The sequence below is a fragment of the Schistocerca americana genome, chromosome 3 (assembly GCF_021461395.2).
Source record: "Schistocerca americana isolate TAMUIC-IGC-003095 chromosome 3, iqSchAmer2.1, whole genome shotgun sequence".
In the NCBI taxonomy this organism is placed as follows: Eukaryota; Metazoa; Arthropoda; class Insecta; order Orthoptera; family Acrididae; genus Schistocerca; species Schistocerca americana.
In genome coordinates, this window is record NC_060121.1 from 417318055 (window position 1) to 417340228 (window position 22174).

At 44.7% G+C, this 22174-nt stretch overlaps 2 protein-coding genes across 2 annotated transcripts in view; one reads left to right on the forward strand and one right to left on the reverse strand.

Annotated features, from left to right (window-relative positions):
- The window catches only part of LOC124607286 (UPF0489 protein C5orf22 homolog), a 485448-nt gene that overhangs the window by 108760 nt on the left and 354514 nt on the right, over positions 1-22174 (reverse strand). The window lies entirely within an intron of this gene.
- LOC124606127 overlaps positions 15658-22174 on the forward strand; it is an 83593-nt gene continuing 77076 nt past the window's right edge. Inside the window, exon 1 of the mRNA XM_047138092.1 lies at positions 15658-15953. Coding sequence (XP_046994048.1) covers positions 15658-15953 — 296 coding nt within the window. The remainder of the gene's footprint in view (positions 15954-22174) is intronic.

Here is a 22174-nt window from a genome sequence, read left to right on the forward strand (position 1 = left end):
TCCGGAACTGCTGCAGATTAATGGGCTGTGCGGCTGTAACTGGGCCTGCCTCTCTGGTATCACTAGTGGCGGATTGTCTCTATGGCGCTAGGAAACGACAGTAAAGACATACTGCCATAGAAAACTCTTGGCTTCCTGTTTTCTTAAACGTCCCACGAATCTTTATCCTAGGAATCATTTACTTCTGACATAATTCTTTCTTTTGAAATTGGAGCGTACACTAATCTTTTAAGAGGAGGAGGAGGAGATTAGTGTTTAACGTCCCATCGACAACGAGGTCATTAGAGACGGAGCACAAGCTCGCGTTAGGGAAGGATGGGGAAGGAAATCGGCCGTGCCCTTTCAAAGGAACCAACCCGGCATTTGCCTGAAGTGATATAGGGAAATCACGGAAAACCTAAATCAGGATGGCCGGACGAAGGATTGAACCGCCGTCCTTCCGAATGCGAGTTCAGTGTGTATCTTTTAAGAGGCACAGGGCTTGTTGCGATATATTTTTAGGCCCTCGCCTTCTCTCTCTTACACTTTCCACTATTCTGTTTCTCGAGGTTTCCATTTCTCGTGACGAGAGAGCCGCATTATTACGAGCACCTTCACGAATTGACGACTTTAGCGAGTAATTCTTTAATTAATCAACTCGCACCCAATCCTAAGAAAACGCAAGTGTGTTCATTCCATCTGAAACATAAACAGGCTGACAGGAAACTTGAAATATTCTGGAATGGAGCTGCACTAGAATACTGTTCCCACCCCAAGGTATTTGGGTGTCACTCTCGACCGTACACTAACCTACAAGGAACATTGTCTGAAGCTGAAGCAGAAAGTATCCTCCAGAAACTGCCTTCTTCGGAAACTGGCGGAATCGAACTGGGGTACACATCCACAAATATTAAGAACAACAGCTCTTGCCTTATGCTATTCTGCAGGAGAGTACGCTAGCCGAGGTGGTACAATTCAGTACATGCAAAGCACGTTGATATAGCCTTAAATGACAGCTGTAGGATTGTTACAGGCTGCCTAAGGCCAACCCCCATGGACAAAGTTCAATGTCTCGCTGGGATTGCTCCATGTGACATCAGAAGAGAGGCCGCCGCTAACATCGAAAGGCATAAATCAAATACAGTGACCTCACATCCACTCTTTGGACATCAACCTGCCAAGCCAAGACTGAAGTCCAGGAAGAGTTTCCTAACAACTTCACAGCCCTTAGAAGGATCAGCTGCGACTACCCGACTCGCTAAGTGGAAAGAAAGATGCCAACACCTGTCAAACTGGATGACATCACAAGAAACCCTGCCGCCTGGCCACATGGAGAAGTGGGTCATCTGGAAGTCCTTGAACAGACTACGGACCGAAGTCGCAAGATCGAGGGACAATCTCCTTAAATGGAACTTCCAACTGCCAAATGCCAACACAACACTGTGCGAATGCGGTGAATTGCAGACAACCCGGCATCTCTTCAAATGTAACTTATGCCCAACCAGCTGTAGCATGAAGGACTTAGCGTCTGCAGCACCCAATGCTATCAAAGTTGCCCAATTCTGGATGAATACTGTATCGTTTTCTTTGTATGTATTGTATGTGTGTTCATTTTAGTGTACCTCTGATACGAATCAAGAAAGAAGCGCGTAATTCATGAATCATTACACGTGAGCACGTATGCACTGGTGGAGTTAGTATACTGTACGAAGGGACTCAATAGCGTCTCTCCTGTCACAGTCGTGTGTGAATAAACAGCTTTATCCGATTTGCAAAGAGGCTGTTGCGGAACGTGGAGAAGCTAGTACAACATCCATAGTCATACAGATTGTAGCTAAAGAATCTCGGCACGATATCTCTTGCACAGGTACGAGAACTCTTTTGAGTTTGAGGTACACACACCTGAAGACTTACACAGATGTAAATGGAAAGCATTACACTATGAATTACCCTTTCAGATATTTACCAGATTTTATGGAGATGTTTGTCACGTAACGGCTACCAAATGACTAAACTTTCATGCCATTCGCAACTGTTGCCCATCATCAACATCAGTACGAGTTGTGGGTAAATGAGCACGAATATGCACTTGTATTCGTTGTGTCCCTGAAGCGAACAATCTCCGAAAGTCGTCTTGAGGAATTTGTTGTCATTCCCCAACACATGTGTCATTTCATGAAGATTGCTTGTTGAAGGCTAGTATGAAATCTCATGCATCCGGGTTGCTGACCAGAATAATATCCAGAATAATTGAAAATAAAGATGAGGATAGACGATGATTAGTTTGGCTTTAGAAAAGATAAAGTACTTCCGAGTACGTGTGGCAAGACTAAGCCGTTAATGCTTATTGTTCCGCTATGCAGCAGGTCAGATGCTGGAGGGTGGACGCGTGGATGCAAAACAGTTAGTTTAGACTGACAGGCGTAGTCCACTTAATTGTACAGTTACGACCGTGCAGAAAGCACCAGGTAGAAAATTATGTGACGTGTTTGCAGGAAGACTGTTAGACCCAGGGAAAAAACAACTAAAACACGAAAGTGGGTGCATATTAAAGTACCAATCATCACAATATCTTGACTTACACCACTTCTCTGTGCTAGTTATTTTTTCTCTGCGTCTAGAAGTCTTCCCGCAAACACGTACCATAATTTACTACCTGATGTTTTCTCCACAGTCGTAACTGCACGACTAAGCGGACTATGCCGATCAGCCTAGAGTAACCGTTTCGTTTCCACGTTTCCACATTTCAATATCTGACCTTCTGCCTAGGGAAAAATAAGCATTAATGGCTTGCTCTTGCCACACATACTTGGAGGTACTAACCAATTTAAAAACATATGGCTTGCAATACATATAATTATTAGTCCACAAAAGAAGTAAATACTAATGTAATGTTGTTCATCACGCGGTCCCCACCGAGCGAGGTGGCGCAGTGGTTAGCCCACTGGACTCGCATTCGGGAGGATGACGGTTCAATCCCGTCTCCGGCCATCCTGATTTAGGTTTTCCGTGATTTCCCTAAATCGTTTCAGGCAAATGCCGGGATGGTTCCTTTGAAAGGGCACGGCCGATTTCCTTCCCAATCCTTCCCTAACCCGAGCTTGCGCTCCGTCTCTAATGACCTCGTTGCCGACGGGACGTTAAACACTAACCACCACCACCACGCGGTCCCCAATCACGAGTAAAACTATCTGCAATTATACCCCATGGAGACGAGGTGAATCACCAAAAACTGACACTGCAATTATCGCGGAAATAGAAAGTGCTATTGACGTGGGGTTTTCACAAAATGGACTGATAGTCAGGAGCTCATATTGTTAGCCAATAACAGACTGTAACAGTACTTCGAAAGAGTATTTTTGTGCAAACATATACTTTTTAAATGGAACAATGCCCATTAAATTTAACAAACCAAAAGTATGGTAAATTAGAATGTCAGTTTGTTGCAAGAGTCTAGTGCGGTTCGTTTACGAGATACGGTATTTTGGAAAGTTCCCACATTGACACTTCTTGTGCCATTCAACCCGCGCAGTAGCCAGATGCGGGTTTGTTATGTTTGCTTACAGTGTGCTTATGCGTTCCTTGAATACACTGCGACTTGCTAGTGAGTTAGTGTGTGACAGCAGTAGGCCGTGAGTGGGCGATGGGATTTACCAATGCAGAAAAGGTCGATTTTCAGATGTGTGTGAATGCCTAAGGGACCGAACTACTGGGGTCATCGGTCCCTAGTCTTACACTCTACTTAAACTAGGTTACGCTAAGAACAACACACACACACACACACACACACACACACACACACACACACACACACACACACACCCATGCCCGAGGGAGAACTCGAACCTCCGGCGGGAGGGGCCGCGCAAACCGTGACATGGCGCCTTAAACCGCGCGGCCACTCGGGGCGGCAGAAAAGGCCGAAAGGCTCATGGTTTATGGCTCTGGTTCAAATGGCTCTGAGCACTATGGGACTCAACTGCTGAGATCATTAGTCCCCTAGAACTTAGAACTAGTTAAACCTAACTAACCTAAGGACATCACAAACATCCATGCCCGAGGCAGGATTCGAACCTGCGACCGTAGCGGTCTTGCGGTTCCAGACTGCAGCGCCTTTAACCGCACGGCCACTTCGGCCGGCCATGGTTTATGAAGAGTGTAGGAAGAATGCAGTTCGTTCTTGTACAGTGTATGCGGCAAGGCATCCAGCAGACGTCAACCCTCTTGGCTATTGTTTATCAATCTCTTCAACCTGTCACTCGAAAGTGGTAGTGTAACACCTACACAACGGCACAGTAGGAAACAAGCGACAACATAAGAGGAAGAAATTAATGTTCTTCCTTCTGCTGCAGTTCACTCGCACGTTAGCTCCCACGCAGTCGCACGAGGAGGTGGCATGAGTCAGGCAAGAGTCAAATGCATATTCCAGAGACATAGGTCCCGTCCCTATTACAGCTCTCTCCTTCAAGAGCTGCATGGAAACGGTTATGAGAATCGTATTAACTTTGATACATGTGCATTAAGACAGGATATTCCCGATATATGATATGTCTTGTTGAGTGATGAAGCTACAGTTATACCAATAATGGCCAGGTATACCACCGCAACGTAACCAGACTGGAAGCGTGTATTTCCGCTGCGGGTGGTCATTCTGAACACAGTCTGTGATGGTTAATTGTCTCGTTACTGGTCAGAATCCACATAAATAGCGCATTCACTTGTGTTGTTGTTGAGTGTGTGCTACCACAGGTACTGTTAAAATGTCGGTGTGGGAACTTTTCAGAATTCAATATCTCGTAAACGACTCGAACTAGAAACCTGCAACAGACACCACTGACATTTTAATTTACCCTACTTTTCGTCTGTTAATGTCAATAGGCATTGTTCCATTTAAAAGAGTGAATGTTTACTCAAAAATACGCTTCATAAGTATTATTTCAAGGTGTTGATTGGCTAACAATACGAGCACCTGACTACCAATCCATTCCGTGACAACCGCACATCAGTAGTACTTTCCGTTTCTGCTTTACTCGCGGTGCAAGTTTTAGGCTTTTCACACGATATATACATACATATTGTCCCAAGGTCTTTGCATCAAAAGTCCAGGGCTGAAAAATCACGGCATAGGGAATAAATTTTGTTACACAAAAAAGTTCACCGATGCTTCCTGGCAACGCAAGGCTTCCTTTAATATTCACCAGCCCTGGGACGACGATATTTCACCGACATAGCAGGGTCAACAAAGTGTGCCGCACACTACGTACCCTGTAAATTGATAAAGTAAATTTCAATAATCTGAAGAATGACTATCCCTAATCGGAGAAAGATATTGTAGAAGCAGATGAAGAACTTCAAAACCATTTCATACGGAGCAGATGAATGAAATAAATGCAACACACAAGGGAGACTCGCTCCGCATATTGTCTATGCCCTGCCACCTCTCAGAGTCAGCGAATACTAAATGACGCCTAACACCCCCGGGGAGCGTCGATGAACATTCTGTCTCGTACAGAAATTGTTCTGTATCACGTGATCCGTCTGCCACAGCCGTTTGATGAATTAACTTGAAACAGCCTCCATATATGAACTGTTGTCAAGCAAAATAGCAACAATGTAACGATGGGGTAATCGAAACAAATAAAAAAGACAGGCCAAGGGTGTTGGTCCACTTGGTGCGTCCAGTATCTTTCAGTCATTAACGCGACTAATTTGGATGGGCCGCTGCCTGTTAAGTCGTCGCCTCTTGCATGTGGGCGGCGATGTGCATCTACATTTTTTATTTTATCTTCTGTAAAACCAAGTGCCGAACATCCCTGAATTTTGGCACACTGCCAGTTTCTTTCTTCCCCGCGCTTTAATCACTGTTACATAACGTCAATTAAGGAGCACCTCTCGCAACAAAATTAATCTTAAGTACGAGAAGATCACATTGCTAGGAATCTGAACCCTTACAATATTGCACTAGTAGTTACCATTAATTTTCTGCTTGAGTGAATATGAGGAAAGTAATGCAGATGGAGCATAGCTTTTGGCTAAATATAGGATGGACTTTAACTAATCACATAAACTTTGAGATGATATTCAAGGGTGTTTGCCGAATGTTCGATAAAGCAATTCCGCGATGTAGAATGTTCCTATACAGTGTAATATGTTGTTAACGAGATGATCACGTAACGTCTCTTCGATAGTGACATTAGCACTTCGACACCCACAGTAAGCCGCTCAGTAATTCATTACTTTCATACTACTGGAACATCATGTATACAGAAACTGTATTTCAAAACAATTTATACGATTCATTCATCACTTCCCAGGTGAAACAGGCGTGCTTTTGTTGTGGAACTGTTCAGTGTACCGGCATGTTCTGTCATTGCATACAACACAACAAGTGTTCGAAGTTCCGGCAGACGTGACAATACAGACTGCATAGCGACGAATAACACAGAACAAAGTAAAATACACGCCATAGCACACTACTCCCTGAAACAGTCCTACCTGTATTGTCCATGTGACTGTCAACTGGCGTTACCAGTTGCTTGGAGCAAAAGAGGAAGAAAACGCTCTTTGCCGTCATATGTAGTGGCTGAGGGCGTCGTGATTCACGACAGCGTCAACTAATCCATCACTGTCCAAACAGACATTTCTGTCGAAAACGTATCTAAGATATTGTGCTGATTATCCTGGTACCCTTTCATGCTGAAGACACATAAGGCTACCAACTGCTGGAGATGATCCTGCAAGAAATGTGTGAGATCATGTCGAAAACACTTTTGATAGATGTCTCAATTCAGTCTCACCAGAAACCATGTGTTTTAATCATGTAACATCTCTCAGATAATAATCTTTGAAGCTGACATCCACCCTGAAGTTTAGAAAATGCGAGGGAACTATATTGGTGGCAGCCAGTATGTCAGGTCTTCTATCTTCTCATAATTCCGAATTTGAACAAACTGTTTAAGGCTGTCATTGGGTAACTAAGTAATTGACCCTATGCAGTAACCAGACCACTGCTTAAACCTCTGTCTTCACCTTCAAATAAGAAATCTATAAACTTTTGGAAAGATTTCACTATAACAGCATCACCTCTGAGATAAAATCATACCAACTGAACAGGTAGCTTTTCGCCCTCATCGAAGCTGAGCGGTAAAGTTCTCTCATTACCAACTTTCAGAGAAGCAAGCTACCAAATAAACTGAAAACCTTAGTCGTGTTTATCGATATTACAGCATATGACACAGATTGGGGACAGGATATAACAGTGAGTGTGAAATCTTATGGCACTTAACTGCTAAGGTCATCAGTCCCTATGCTTACACACTACTTAACCTAAATTATCCTAAGGACAAACACACACACCCATACCCGAGGGAGGACTCGAACCTCCGCCGGACCAGCCGCACAGTCCATGACTGCAGCACCCTAGACCGCTCGGCTAATCCGGCGCGGCTTCTTGGAAGTGATCACATGCAAATCTACTAGCCTTCTAATACTCGTAGGCGTTTTCAAGTGACCATGGTAACAGAATGAGCACTCAAATGAAGCTGCAATGATCTTTCGCAGGGACCTGTTCTGGCTCCATCGTCATTCAGTCTTCATACAGGTGATATGCTTTAAACCATCGCACGGAAAGTTTGAATATACCAACTACTGGGCCCTGACAGTATATTGCAAAGATGTAGAGGCAACTGATAACATCTTCAAGAAGGATCTAAAAGTTGTTGGGAGATACTTTCGCCACTGGACATCGCAGCCTAGTGCCACAAAGACAGAAGTCTCTACGTCGCACCGCAACAACGAGCTAGTATTCACTTTCAGAACAAACTACCGTCCTACAACCGACATCCAGAACAAGTAGGTATCACCTTGCACAAGTCACTGATCTTCAAGAATCATCTGTCAAATTCAGATTTAGAGCTTAGAACTTGCATCAGCATCTTGCAGAGGCTTGCTGGTACTCCATGGGGATCTTCAGGCGACACGCTATAGATTTCAGCTTCAGGTCTAGTCTGTCTGGTAGCGGAGTTCTGTGCGCCAGTTTGGCTCAAGAGACTCACACTAATCGTACCAATGTCCAAATAAATCAAAGTATGCATCTTATAACAGACAAAGGTGACTCCAATCTATTGTCTGCCCACATTAAACAATATAGCTTCTCCCCGTCTGCGACGAGACAAACCAGTTATTAGAAAACTTCAAAACATCGAGAACAACTCTCTTCTACAAATCCACCAAGACATTCCCGATGATGAGAAAAACAGATTGCGCTCTAGCCATCCACCCCTAAAGAATGCAGCAATTCTGGATGAAAATAGGTTCAGTCTAACTGATCGCTGGAAATAGGAGTGAACTAAACAGGCACTTTCCGCTTTCCTTAATATTCCTTGCCTCGCTAGCACACCAGATTCGACAAGCCTCGCAAAATCTAGCCTCCCCTGAATGTAATTCGGACAAACTACGGTAGATACGCTGGATCGTTGTGTATACTGGAAAAAATAGATCCTACCAAGTGCGACAGTGGAGCTGCTAGGCAAATAGTTAACCATATAGTTGAAGATTGCACATACGCAGTCTTCAAAAGGCCGCTCCGAATTCGTACATGTTTCTGATAAGGCGGTAGAAAATATCAGCAATATGGACATTCTCCTGTACTCGTGTTTCGGTATTTTTGTGATTATATACATTTTATGTATTTATATATTTATTCTTTTCAGGGTTCCGTATTTCTTACGGGATCAATTTGTTGTCAATTTGTCTGTCCGTCTCTTAACACATTCTTTTTAGCAGGAACGGTTTGAGTAGCAAGTTGCAGTTTATATCAAACACTAAGCTCTACGTTCTCTTGGCGTTGTTAAACTTTTAAGCTTCTAAGTCAAAGCAGTCAAAAGATACGGCCATTTACGTATTTTGATATTCGCAAACCCATAATCGAAATCTATAGATGAACTAACTATATATAAGTATACTTCTGTTTGTATTCTAGAATATTTAATTAATTCATGTGCTGTGCTACGCCACACGCTAAATAAATAAATAACAAGAAAATAATTATTAGTAATACCGAACGTCGAAACCGAAGTGGGGTAGACACTGCACAGAGCTGGACGCCTACGAATCTTTCACGTAAAGGATGTGATTCATTTTAAAATTTGTCTCTGTGTAAGATTCTCATAATGTTGACTGGAATACACCCTATGAAATTCTGAAAGTAGCAAGGATAATATACAGGCAGCTATGGCTACCTTGCACTAAAATCAGATTGCACTTATAAAAGTCGAAGCACATGAAAAGGAGGCAGTGGTTGAGAGGGAGTAAGACAGGGTTGCAGACTAACATCTATTTTATTTATTCTGTACATAAGGCAGGCGTAAAAATAAACCAAGAACAAATTTGTAAGCGAAATGATAGTTAAGGAAGAAAAATAAAATGTTCACAATCTGTCGATGAGATTGTAATTCTGTCAGAGACAGCTAAAGACATGGAAAATTAGATGAATGAAATGGATAGAGCTTTGAAAAGAGGTTTGAAGTTGAACACTAACAAAAGTAAGAACAACGGTAATGGAGTGTAGACTAATTAAATCAGGCGAAGTTGAATGAATTGCATTAGCAAATAAATTAAAACTAGCAAACGAATTTTGCTATTTGAGTACAAAAAGAGCTGACGATGCTCCGACTTAAAGAGGTTAAAAATGAAGACTTGCGATAGCAACAATTGTGTTTCTGATAAACAGAAATCTGCTAACATCAGATATCAATTTCTGTGTTAGAAATCATTTCTGAAAGTATTTGTATGGACTGTAGCCATATGGAAGAGAACAGTACAGACATGAAGAGAACAGACACTTTTGTAACGTAGTCTTATAGAAGAATGGTGAAGATTGCAGGAGTAATGAAGAGGTAATGGAATTGGAGAGAAAAGAGCTTTATATTTTATCTTTACTAAGAGACGGAAAAATCTGGTGCAATCTAAAGACATGAAAGAATATTTAATTTAGTGATGGGGGAAGTAAGCGGAGTTTAAAAACTGGAGATCCAGGTTTGACTACAGAGAGTAGGTTCAGATGTAAGTAGGTTGCGATAACTGTGGAGAGATGAAGAAGCCTGCACGGGACAGACTAGCATGCAGAGCTGCATCAGACCAAATTTTGGACTGAATACCTCAACGACAACAATAACGTTAACCTGCAGACTTTCATGGCAGTTGTCACTGAAGGTACAATATTCCAGGTTGATACATTGTGTCCTGCTCCCCTCCAGTTTCAGAAGTTCTAAGTTGGCGGGTTGTGTCCTGTTCCTCTCCAATTTCAGAAGATTCCAGCAGACAGGTAGAAACCTCTAGGGTGTAAGTAGGAATTGAAGAGGAACACGGCGTGGCCTAACAACCTAGAAGATTTTTACATTCTGCAACAATAATCTTACTTTGTGTACAGAGTGATCCAAACCATTAAGACCAAAAGAGTGGACAAGGCAAACAGTGTGGAGAGTACTGCTGCACACAGTACTCAATTATGTAAAATGTATTCATATCCTTCCATATTTAACGTCTTCTTAAGGAGACCACAACCCAGTCACGATAAACACCAGCACACCCTGGCACCACTTCAGCTGTACTTCACTGTCGGTAATACAAATGACGGCAAGTAACGTTAATCAGGCTCTCGCCAAACCCAAAACCTTCCATCAGATTCTCGCAGGGCACACGGCGATTCATCACTTCAAATCGCTAGTTTAGAGTCATCCATTGTACAGTAGAGTCGCTCTATACTCCACTTCCAACGTCGCTTAGCCCTGATTGCAGAAATATGTGGGTTCCTTTTAACTCGTTATGCACAGCCATTGCGCAAGTGAGCTTTACAATTCACGACTGATTCCTTCCATTGATTCCACGTGATTTATTAGCCTACAGAATATTGACGGTCCCTGCCTATCAGTACATGAAACCGAGTTCGCCGTGGATAAGCTGTGGTAGTTTCTTCGCTTTTCCACTCTACAATCACATCACTGTCGACTTGGACAGCTTCAGAAGGGTTGAAATGTCCCTGTCGGGTTTCTAGCCCAGGTGACATTCACATTCAATCTGACTGAGTTCTCCTGACCACCCGAAGTTTGCTGTCACTGCTCCCCTGATGACAACACAGCACTCCTCGCCTACTTCCATTGTGACGCGTCCGCCTCTGGTGACATCTAGTGGTCAATTCCGTATTACATTTAGGTGTCTGGATACTCTTGGTCAGATGGTGCATGCAAATCAGGAGCATTTCAGTGCAGCCATAAACATTTTGTGTATTATGAGAGACTACATAGTAGCTATCTCAATGGAATTCATAATTCAATGTTGCTCGTTTTTGAAAAATTAATGTTTTACCTCTATGTAAGAGCGAGAGGGCCAGCCATGACAAAACTCTTCCACTTGATAAGCAAGAAGTATGATACAGGCGAAATACCCTCAGACTTCAAGAAGAATATAATAATTGAAATTTCAAAGTGTGACAAGTGTGAAAATTACCGAGCAATCAGTTTAATAAGTCATGGTTGCAAAATACTAACACGTATTATTTACAGAAGAATGGAGAAACTGCCGCGCCGGATTAGCCGAGCGGTCTCAGGCGCTGCAGTCGTGGACTGCGCGGCTGATTCCGGCAGAGGTTCGAGTCCTCCCTCGGGCATGGGTGTGAGTGTTTGTCCTTAGGATAATTTAGGTTAAGTATTGTGTAAGCTTAGGGACCGATGACCTTAGCAGTTAATTCCCATAAGATTTCACACAAATTTGAACCTACATTTACGGCATTTGTAGACTTACAGACACCTTTTGACAATGTTGACTGGAATACAATCTTTGAAATTCTGAGGGTAGCAGGGGTAGAATACAGGGAGCGAAAGAGTATTTACAACTCGTACAGAAATCAGTTGGCAGTTTTAAGAGTCGAGGGGCATGAAAGGCAAGCAGTGGTTAAGAAGGGAGTGATACAGGGTTGTAGCCTATCCCTCATGTTACGCAATTTGTACATTGAGCAAGCAGTAAAGGAAACAAAAAAAAATGGTTCAAATGGCTCTGAGCACTATGGGACTTAACATCTGAGGTCATCAGTCCCCTAGAACTTGGAGCTACTTAAACCTAACTAACCCAAGGATATCAAACACATCCATGCCCAAGGCAGGATTCGAAACTGCGACCGTAGCAGCAGCGCGGTTCCGTACTGAAGCGCCTAGAACCGCTCGGTCACATCGGCCGGTCAGGAAACAAAAGAAAAATTTTGAGTACGAATCATGGAGAAGAAATAAAAACTTTGAGGTTTGCCAATGACACTCTAATTCTGTCAGATACAGCAAAGGGCTTCGAAGAGCACTTGAACGGAAGGGACAGTGTCTTGAAAGGAGGATAAAAGATGAACATCAACACCAGGAAAACGAGGATAACTGAATGTACTCGAATTAATTCAGGTGATGCTGAGGGAATCAGATTAGGCAATGAGACACGGTAGCTAGTAAATGAGTTTTGCTATTTGGGCAGCAAAATAACTGATGATGGCCGAAGCACAGTGGATATAAAATTGTAGACTGTCAACGACAAGAAAAACTTTTCTGAAGAAGACAAATTTGTTAACATCGAGTATAGATTTAAAAGTCAGAAAATCTTTTCTGAAAGTATTTGTGTGGAGTGTGGCCATATATAGAAGTGAAACATGGGTTATAAACAGTTCAGATAAGAAGAGAATAGAATCTTTTGAAATGTGGTACTGCAGAAAATGCTGAAGATTAGATGGGTAGGTCACGTAATTAATGAGGAGACACTGAATAGAAATGGGAATAAAAGAAATTTGTGGCACGACCTGACTAGAACAAAGGATCGGTTGGTAGGACACGTTCTGAGACATCAAGCGCTCACCAATGTAGTCCTAAACAGAGAGTGGCAACATGTCCTTCATTCTGACGAGTCACCGTTCCAAGTAAAGCGTCACAATGGACATGTCCGTGTGTTGCCGCTCCGGAGAAGACGAGCTTTGTCAGAATGCATTCGTCACTGTCACCTGGCCCAGCGCCTACCGTGAAGGTATGAGGTTCAGTTGGATACGCCACATGATCATTTCCGATTCGCATAACCCCGTCCTTTGGAAAGCAGGGAAGCGTTGGAGTTAAAAATCGTAGAAGGAAATCAAGAGATGAATACAGTAACCAGATTCAGAAGCATGCAGGTTGCAGCAGTTACTCGGAGACAAGTAGGATTGCACACGATAGAGTAGCATGGAGGGTTGCAGAGGGTTGCACCAAACCAGTCTTCGGACTGAAGACCACAACAACAAGAAAAAGTAACGTCCACCAGCACGTCGGTGTTCGGCACCGGCTGGATCGTCGCCTATCTACATGGTGTTTTATTGTTGAGAGATAGTGGTGTTCCCTTCGGTTGGAATCTTATAACCATCTTCAGAAAATGGAATAGATGGGTCCCAAGCGCCACGCAAAATGTCATGCAGGATCTCAACGCCTCCAAGCGATAGCGCCGTGAAGAGCAGATAAGCAGTATTTTTTGTTCGGTCTTCCATGATGGCACAGACTTCCTACGTATGCAGGATCAGGAAACGGGCTTGTTTACATAAAGACAAGTATCTACAAAAACTGTCAACACGGCGACCATTTTTTGCGGCTTCCCTTTCCGTGACACCACAGTGGGGCGCTCCAACAGTGGTGCACCCAGAGCTAGTACTGGACAGAGGCTGGCACCACGTCCTCCATTCAGAAAAGTCACCATTCCCCGTAGAGCGCCACGATGGACAAGTCCGTGTGTGGACGCTACGGTGAAGACGAGCTTTCTCAGAGTGCATTCGTCAGTCATCTGGATCAGCACCTAACATGAATGTATGAGGTTCCTTTGGGTACACTACATGATGAGTTCAGATTCGCATAGCCAATACTTTAGACAGCAGGTGTTTCCTTTCTAGTATGATGAGACCAGATAATGTGCCCTATCTTCGAGGTCTCTTCAGTATGTTTTCAAAAGGATAATCTAAGATCACATGATTTTCGTGCTTTCGTGACCCCCTCGATACTGTTGGCCTATCCAACATTTTCTGGAGATCACCTGACCACTGAAGACATTTGGTCATCGGGTGTCGAGAGCCTCCCACTCTCCAACCACTGCGACTGATAAACCCTAGCACGGAGCTGAAGCACCATGGAATGACGTACCTTGCAATCAAGCTCAGTTCAACTGGATGTGAACCCAGTTTGAGAGATGGCAGCTCTGTGCGTTAAATGCGGCGACCTGTATACCTCGTCCGCATCCGTAGCCGAATGGTCAGCGCGGCTGGCTGCCATGTCGAGGCCCCGGTTCGATTCCCGACATGACAGATTATTCCTTGTTGAGAAGGCAGGTACAACGGTGTACTCAGCCTGGTGAGGCCAACTGAGAAACCACTCGACCGATTAGTAGCGCTTCCGAGGTCACGAAACCCGACAACGATCATGAGAGTAGTGTGCTGACTACGTGCTCCCCATATCGCATCCAGTGACGCCGTTGGAAGAATATGGCACTGTGGTGGTGGGGCCCCATGCGGAACTTTCCCACCTATCCTGTATACCATCAAGTTTACGTACAAGTTTAATGTTCAAATGGTTCAAATGGCTCTGAGCACTATGGGACTCAACATATTAGGTGATCAATCCCCTAGAACTTAGAACTACCTAAACTTAACTAACCTAAGGACATCACACACATCCATGCTCGAGGCAGGATTCCAATCTGCGACCGTAGCGGTAGCGCGGTACCAGACTGAAGCGCCTAGAACCGCTCGGCCACACCGGCCGGCACAAATTTAATAATATATTGTTTCTGCTATACTGTATGTGCTTAATAAGTAAAATTTAGTTATTTGCTAATGTTCTTAGTGTTGCAATCTTAATTATAAGCAGTGCAAATATTTACTTCCGACTACTAGTAGCCAGCCGCTGTGGCCGAGCGGTTCTAGGCGCTTCAGTCCGAGCTGCTGCTACGGTCGCAGGTTCGAATCCTGCTTCGGGCATGGATGTGTGTGATGTCCGTAGGTTAGTTAGGTTTAAGTAATTCTAAGTTCTAGGGAACTGATGACCTCAGATGTTAAGTGCCATAGTGTTCAGAGCCATTTGAACCTTTTTGACTATTAGAGCACCGAGGCCAAACTTTTGGAACATACTGTGCATGCGATGCGTCGTTATCAGTCGCTAACTATCAAACTGTCACAACGAGTCTTGGCAGCTGATGCGGCTCATTTCCGCTTTGGGCCGCGAGCGGAGCGACGTCGAAGCGCTGCCACTCGGGACTCGGCCGTAATGACTTAATTCATGCAGAGTGCCTTACCCGTCCGACGTACTGGCAAAAAAATAGGAGCTTATTAAGCGCGCGCATACGCAGCGACGCCGAACCGTTTCAATTACAAAAGGCCGGAGCGCGCTAGAAAAAGCGGACGGGACCGGTAGCCTCCGCGGCTCTGCTGTGCCCGTTAGCTAGCGGGTCGAAATTAGGCGGGGCGGGCGCGCGCGCTGTGAGAAAGTATAGCATTTCCCTCGCCGCTGATGAGGCGGCCCGCGCGCAACAAAAGGCCGCGCGGGGGAAAAGGGCGGAAGGGTTGGAGCCGCCATGCAGATGAGGCAACTTGTTTTTGCTCGGCGCCGAACCTGGCCAGGGGGTCTTGAGAGAAAAGGCGAAATGTATGCGTATGCAAAGCGCCGAATCAGTTGTCTCACGGCGCGCTGCCGCTGCGGCGACGGACCGTTCGGCGGGCGCGAGCGCGCATACAAGGAGGCCGCGCCGGAAGGGAAGGGCACGCGGGAGGGAGCCCGGACGAGCCGAGCTCAGCCGCGAGGACAAAACGCTCCGCGCCGCGCCGCCGCGGAAACACTGCTAGCTGCCCGCGGCCAGCCGGAGGCCGCAGAATCACTGCCGCCCCAGCAGACGCCGGCCGCCGACGCGTCGACTCCGCGCGCCGCCTCCGCCGACAACAGGTACCGCACTCGCCTGCGCGGGCGAGGCCCGCAGGGCACTTGTTGCTGGCTCGCGCTGACCCTCCACTCTGCCGCGTCTTGCGTCGGCATGCCCGTTGGTCGCACGTTTTTGTCTCGTATGAGTGCGTACGCTTCCACAGCCAGTGTCAATCTGAATAAAATAGTTTTGCGTGTTTGTCCGCATGCTTACGAAACACAAACGATTGTGATACTGACGTTTCGACCGTCTTCGCAGTGCTCCTCTTCAGGGCGACTACACTGCTGAAGAGAACCTGTGGAACGATTTTAGCATTTCTTAACGACACAGACTAACACGGAAAAGGTTTTTATTCAAGTTCTGTATTTTATTTTGCCGGCCGGGGTGGCCGAGCGGTTCTAGGCGCTACAGTCTGAAACCGCGCGACCGCTACGGTCGCAGGTTCGAATCTTGCCTCGGGCATGGGTGTGAGTGATGTCCTTAGGTTAGTTAGGTTTAAGTAGTTCTAAGTTCTAGGGGACTGATGACCTCAGAAATTAAATTCCATAGTGCTGAGAGCCATTTGAACCGTTTTTATTATTTTTTGTATTTTATTTTTATTTCCGTTGGATGTTTGACTTGTTAGAGGTATCCGGTTTGAGCGTTACGTCGACGTTGAATAGTAGGAAGGAAGATTAAGTCAATCTCGGAGCCACTAGAGACGGAACACGGTCTCTGACTGGTAAAGAGGGTGCACGTTAGAAGGAACCATCCCAGAATTCGCTTTAAGTAGTGTAGGGTTCAAATGGCTCTGAGCACTATGGCACTTAACATCTGAGGTCATCAGTCCCCTAGAACTTAGAACTACTTAAACCTAACTAACCTAAGGACGTCACACGCATCCATGCCCGAGGCAGGATTCGAACCTGCGACCGCAGCAGTCGCGCGGTTCCAGATTGAAGCGCCTACAACCGCTCAGCAACAACGGCCGGCTAGTGTAGAGAAAATGATGTACAGGGTCTCTCTCGTAAGAATCGCCAGGCGCTTTTCCTCGAGTGTTTCGGCAGATATTTGGACTTTCGTTTTTGCTCTGTATAGCTGGTGTCATCACAAGGGAAAAGTGCTCATGACGTCTTTCACGCGACCTCCAGTGTCTGTTTGTTTCCCGTTACAAACAAAATGATTTTTAAAGCTGAATTTTACGTGTCTATTCACTAGAGCGGTCCCAGATTAGTCTAGTGGGATATTTGTGTTATTGACAAGCATTGCAAAACACGAAGAGTAACCTGTACTCCAGCAGCGATTGGGCAGCGCTGCTCCTGCATGGCGGCAACACTCAGCGACTCACCGCGGATCAGCACAGTGCTGTCGCTGGTTATTCTTCGTGTTTTACTGTCCCTGTTGATAGATATCGACAGTGCGAACATCGCACTAGGGTGATTTGGGGCCGCTTTATTGAATGGGCGCGTAGAATTCAGCTTTAAAAATAATTTTGTTTGTAACGGGAAACAAACAGACACTGGAGGTCGCGTGAAAGACGTCATGAGCACTTTTCCCTTGTGATGACACCAGCTATACAGAGCAAAAACGAAAGTCCAAATATCTGCGAAACACTCGAGGAAAAGCGCCTGGCGATTCTTACGAGAGACATTCTGTACGTACAGGTTGGTGGGAAATTCCCGTTACAGACTTCTAGAGCTTGTAGAGGGCAGTGAGTACATCGTACTTCGAATAGGAACTCATGTCCGGAAACGTCACTCAACGAGATTACATAGCGTCAGAGTTATAGGTGCGGGCGTCTGTAAACGTACGTATACACGGGGTGATTCCGTGATGATGTTACAGACTTTCTAGGATGTTAGAGAACGATAAATGTGTTAATTTGAAGTAAGGATCCTTGTACCGGAAGCGAACGAGTCAAAAGCTATAAACGAATATCGTTGTGATAGTCTGACAGTTGAATATATGTACCAGTTCCTGTGTTGCGAAGAGTGTAGGATTGGTAACTTTCAGAGGTGGTAGTATGGACAAAAACAAGAAAAAATGTCCAATAAACGTGGGCTCTGAAGTGCGTACCTTAACAGCTATGAACACTTGCTCAATAGAGGAGATGTGTTTCATGTTAGTCAAGAGGAACGAATGGTCATAGCTTCTCAGGTATGCAATTTAGAGCCCACGTTTGTTGGACATTTTTTCTCGTTTTTGTCCACTCTACCACCACTGAAAGTTAACAGCCCTACACTTTTCGCAACACAAGAACCGGTACATGTATTCAACTGTCAGAGGTATCAGAACGGTTTTCGTTTATAACTTTCGACTCGTTCGTTTCCGGTACAGGGATCCTTACTTCAAGTTAATACATTTATCGTTCTCCATCATCCTAGAAAGTCTGTAAGATCACGGAATCACCCCGTGTATACGTACATTTACAGACGCCCGCGCCTAAATGTTTGACGCTCTGTAGTCTCGTTGAGTGACGTTTCCGGACATGGATTCCTATTCAATATACGATGTACTCACTCCCCTCTACAAGTCCTATAAGTCTGTAACGGGAATTTCCGACCACCCTGTATGTAATCTTCTCTATAAGAAGTACTAATTTTATTTTTTATTTTATTGCCGATCTAGCATCGGACGCACAATTCGCGTATGGTGCGTGGGAAGAATGATTGTCGATAAAACTCCGTATGAGCTATAATTTTTTTATGGCCATTTGGGAGACCTATGTGGGAGAAAGTAGTACGTTGCACAGCTCTTCTCACAACATATTCTCTCGATATTTCAAAAATAAACGCATCTCTTGAAGCCTTAGCCACTGTGGTTTGTGAGTATCCCCGTATCACTTTCCCATGGACTAAACGATCCCGTATGAAAATAAGCCGTTCTTCGATGCATATTCCCTGTTTACTCTGTTAACAGAACCGGGTAAGGATCCTAGACTCATGAGCAATACTCAAAGATCGATCGGAGAAATGTTTGGTAAGCCACTTCGTTCGTGGGTGAATTACACTTCCTTATGACTCAATAAATCTGTGCCTGGAATCTGCTTTTCCAAGATTTTGTTTTATGTGATGATTCCACTTCAGGTCGCTCTCGATGGTCCTCCAAGGTATTTCACTACAGTCAGTAGCGTCTCGCTCTGTTGCGTCGCTGAACCTGAACAACTGAAGCGAGATTCGAGATGCTAATGGGAAACAGGTCGCGATCGGCGTGACGTCATTGGTCTAGTTGTTCCACATACGAACGATGTTTTTTTATCAGTTTTCTGATTGCTTTGATGCGGCCCGCCGTGGATTCCTCTCCTGTGCGAAACTATCCAGCTCAGTGTAGCGCTAGTGACCTACGTCCTCAATTATTTCCTTGATGTCTTCCAATCTCTGTTTACCTCTACAGTTTTTACGCTCCACATGTCCCTCTAGTACCACGCGAGTTATTCCCAGATGTCTTAATAGGAGTTCTATCATCCTTTTCTTCTTCTTGCCAGTGTTTTCCATAAATTCCTTTCCTCTCCCATACTGCCGAGAGCCTCCTCAGTCCTCACCTTATCAGACCACCAGATTTTAAATAACCATCTGTAACACCACGTCTCAAGTGCTTCGATTCTCTTCTGTATCAGTTTTCTCAAAGTCCATGTTTCATTACCATAGAATGCTGTGCTACAAACGTATATCCTTAGAAATTTCTTCCTCCAATTAAGGGCTACGTTTGATACTACTAGACTTCTATTGGCCAGGGATGCCCATTTTGCCAGTAGTAATATGCTTTTTATGTCCTCCTTGCTGCCTAGGTAGCAGGATTCCTCGACATCGTCTACTTTGTGATCCCGAGTTTGTATGGATTGCGATACCACTGGAGGCGAGCTCTGTCCGGAAATTTAAGAGAGATCAGGCGTGATCTCGGCTGGTAAAGCGTACCAACGTAGGCCTAGGAAGAAGAGAGGCTGAAGTTCACACACAGCTGACACTTGGTGCTGACACGTGATAATCTGCTACTCAAACACATTTCGTCGTAAAATATTTTTAAGTTGCGCTCCATAGCTCAGTGAAATTGTGTATGAGATAATCTTATACCACCATAAAAGCTGTTTTTAAGCGATACGTAATGTAATACCCTATGTTGAATGCTTTTACTGTTACAATCTTTTCAAGTTAACGCGTTTTGGCTATGCCGTGTTAAGAATCATATTACGAGGACACAATACACAGTACCTCCACAACAAATTCCAATGTACAAAATTGCTGTGGATTAATGCTTACTACAATGGACTTTGTTAATGAGATAGTATGTATCGGTTTCCTCTCAATGTGAATCTGAAGATGGTTTTAAGCCGAAACGCGTAAAATTGCATTCATTAACGTACTGCTAGCCGCGGTGGTCTAGCGGTTCTAGGCGCTCAGTCCGGAGCCGCGCGACTGCTACGGTCGCAGGTTCGAATCCTGCCTGGGGCATGGATGTGTGTGATGTCCTTAGGTTAGTTAGGTTTAAGTAGTTCTAAGTTCTAGGGGACTGGTGACCATAGATGTTAAGTCCCATAGTGCTCAGAGCCATTTGAGCATTAACGTACTTCACGCTGTCAGTTCAATAAATTCCGAAACCGAAATTTTTGCACGAGGAACAAGAGGTGCCATTGTTCGAACAAATATGTAACAATGTAGGCGGAGATCCCTTCACTAATAAAAATGGTTCAAATGGCTCTGAGCACTATGGGACTCAGCTTCTGAGGTCATCAGTCTCCTAGAACTTAGAACTACTTAAACCTAACTAACCTAAGGACATCACAGACATCCATGCCCGAGGCAGGATTCGAACCTGCGACCGTAGCGGTCTCGCGGTTCTAGACTGTAGCGCCTATAACCGCGCGGCCACTCCGGCCGGCCTTCAGTAATAGTCACGTGCGTGCGTCCGCTTGTGTGTGTGTGTGTGTTGTGTGTGTGTGTGTGTGTGTGTGTGTGTGTGTGTGTGTGTGTGTGTGTGTGTGTGTGTGTGAGGGGGAGAGAGAGAGAGAGAGAGAGAGAGAGAGAGAGAGAGAGAGAGTTGATTAGCAATAACCTACTGCAAGATCTGAGACAGTGTATGTTTGTTCTTCGCCATTGTTTTCCCGTCCTCAGGCGTCAGTTTCTGATCAAAAGAGGAAAAAGTCATCGGGCACCTTTATATACCCCTGATTTTCCCCTCACAAGGCATCATGCTCTTTCCCAAACAGGTGTCAAGGTGAAGAATTTTGAGCACGTTGAACCGATTCAGTGGAACATGAAGTCAACTGTGAACGGAATTACAAACGAACCTTTTTCTAACGTGTTCGACAGGTGTGGCAAGGGAAGGGACATACATTGATAATTAATACGATAATGAATGGTCTTTAACATTACTTTGTACTGTAGTTCGAGGTAGTTCTGGAGCTTACAGAGACTACTGCAAATACTTTCTACATGACTACTTCATTACATTGCAACTGCTGGCAGGTGGCTTATACCACTTTCAGCTGGCTGTTAAATTCTGCCGCATGATGAAAATGATGTTAAAACTTGTTTGAGAAGGGAGTACGATTCAACAGAAAGTAACAGTATTAGGTATCTGCTGTGGTTTTCACATTATGTCTCCTATGCTTCCTGGGCTTGCCCGTCGTCTCTTGTATAAACACTAGAAGAACCACAAGTTACAATTTAAACCAGCCGCATGTCACAACATTGATATTTACCGCGCGCAGTCTTCCTGATACAGCCTTGCTGCTCACTGCACTTGACCTTGATTCAAATGGCTCTGAGCACTATGGGACTTAACATCTGTGGTCATCAGTCCCCTAGAACTTAGAACTACTTAAACCTAACTAACCTAAGGACATCACACACATCCACGCCCTAGGCAGGATTCGAACCTGCGACCGTAGTAGTCGCGCGGTTCCGGACTGAGCGCCTGAACCGCTAGACCACCGCGGCCGGCCACTTGGCCTTGCTGCAGGAGCTTACACATGAGACAAGTTGCACATATAAACTACAGGAGATAAAAAACCACTGGAGGTACATAATACAATTTGGTGAATCAGTTTTGGTAAAAAAATAAAAATAAAACTTCAGTTGCAAAAGACTGATATTTTTATTCTTGTCTACAAGATATACATCATAAATATTTAACATACTTTAGTAGGGGGAGGGAGGAGGGGAAGGGAGAGAAACGATTGCCTAAACTGGGGTCGCAGAAAGAAAACATTCAGATCTTATTCCGCCGTTCAGTAATCGAAATCATCGCCTTCCAACACGCGTGGAGG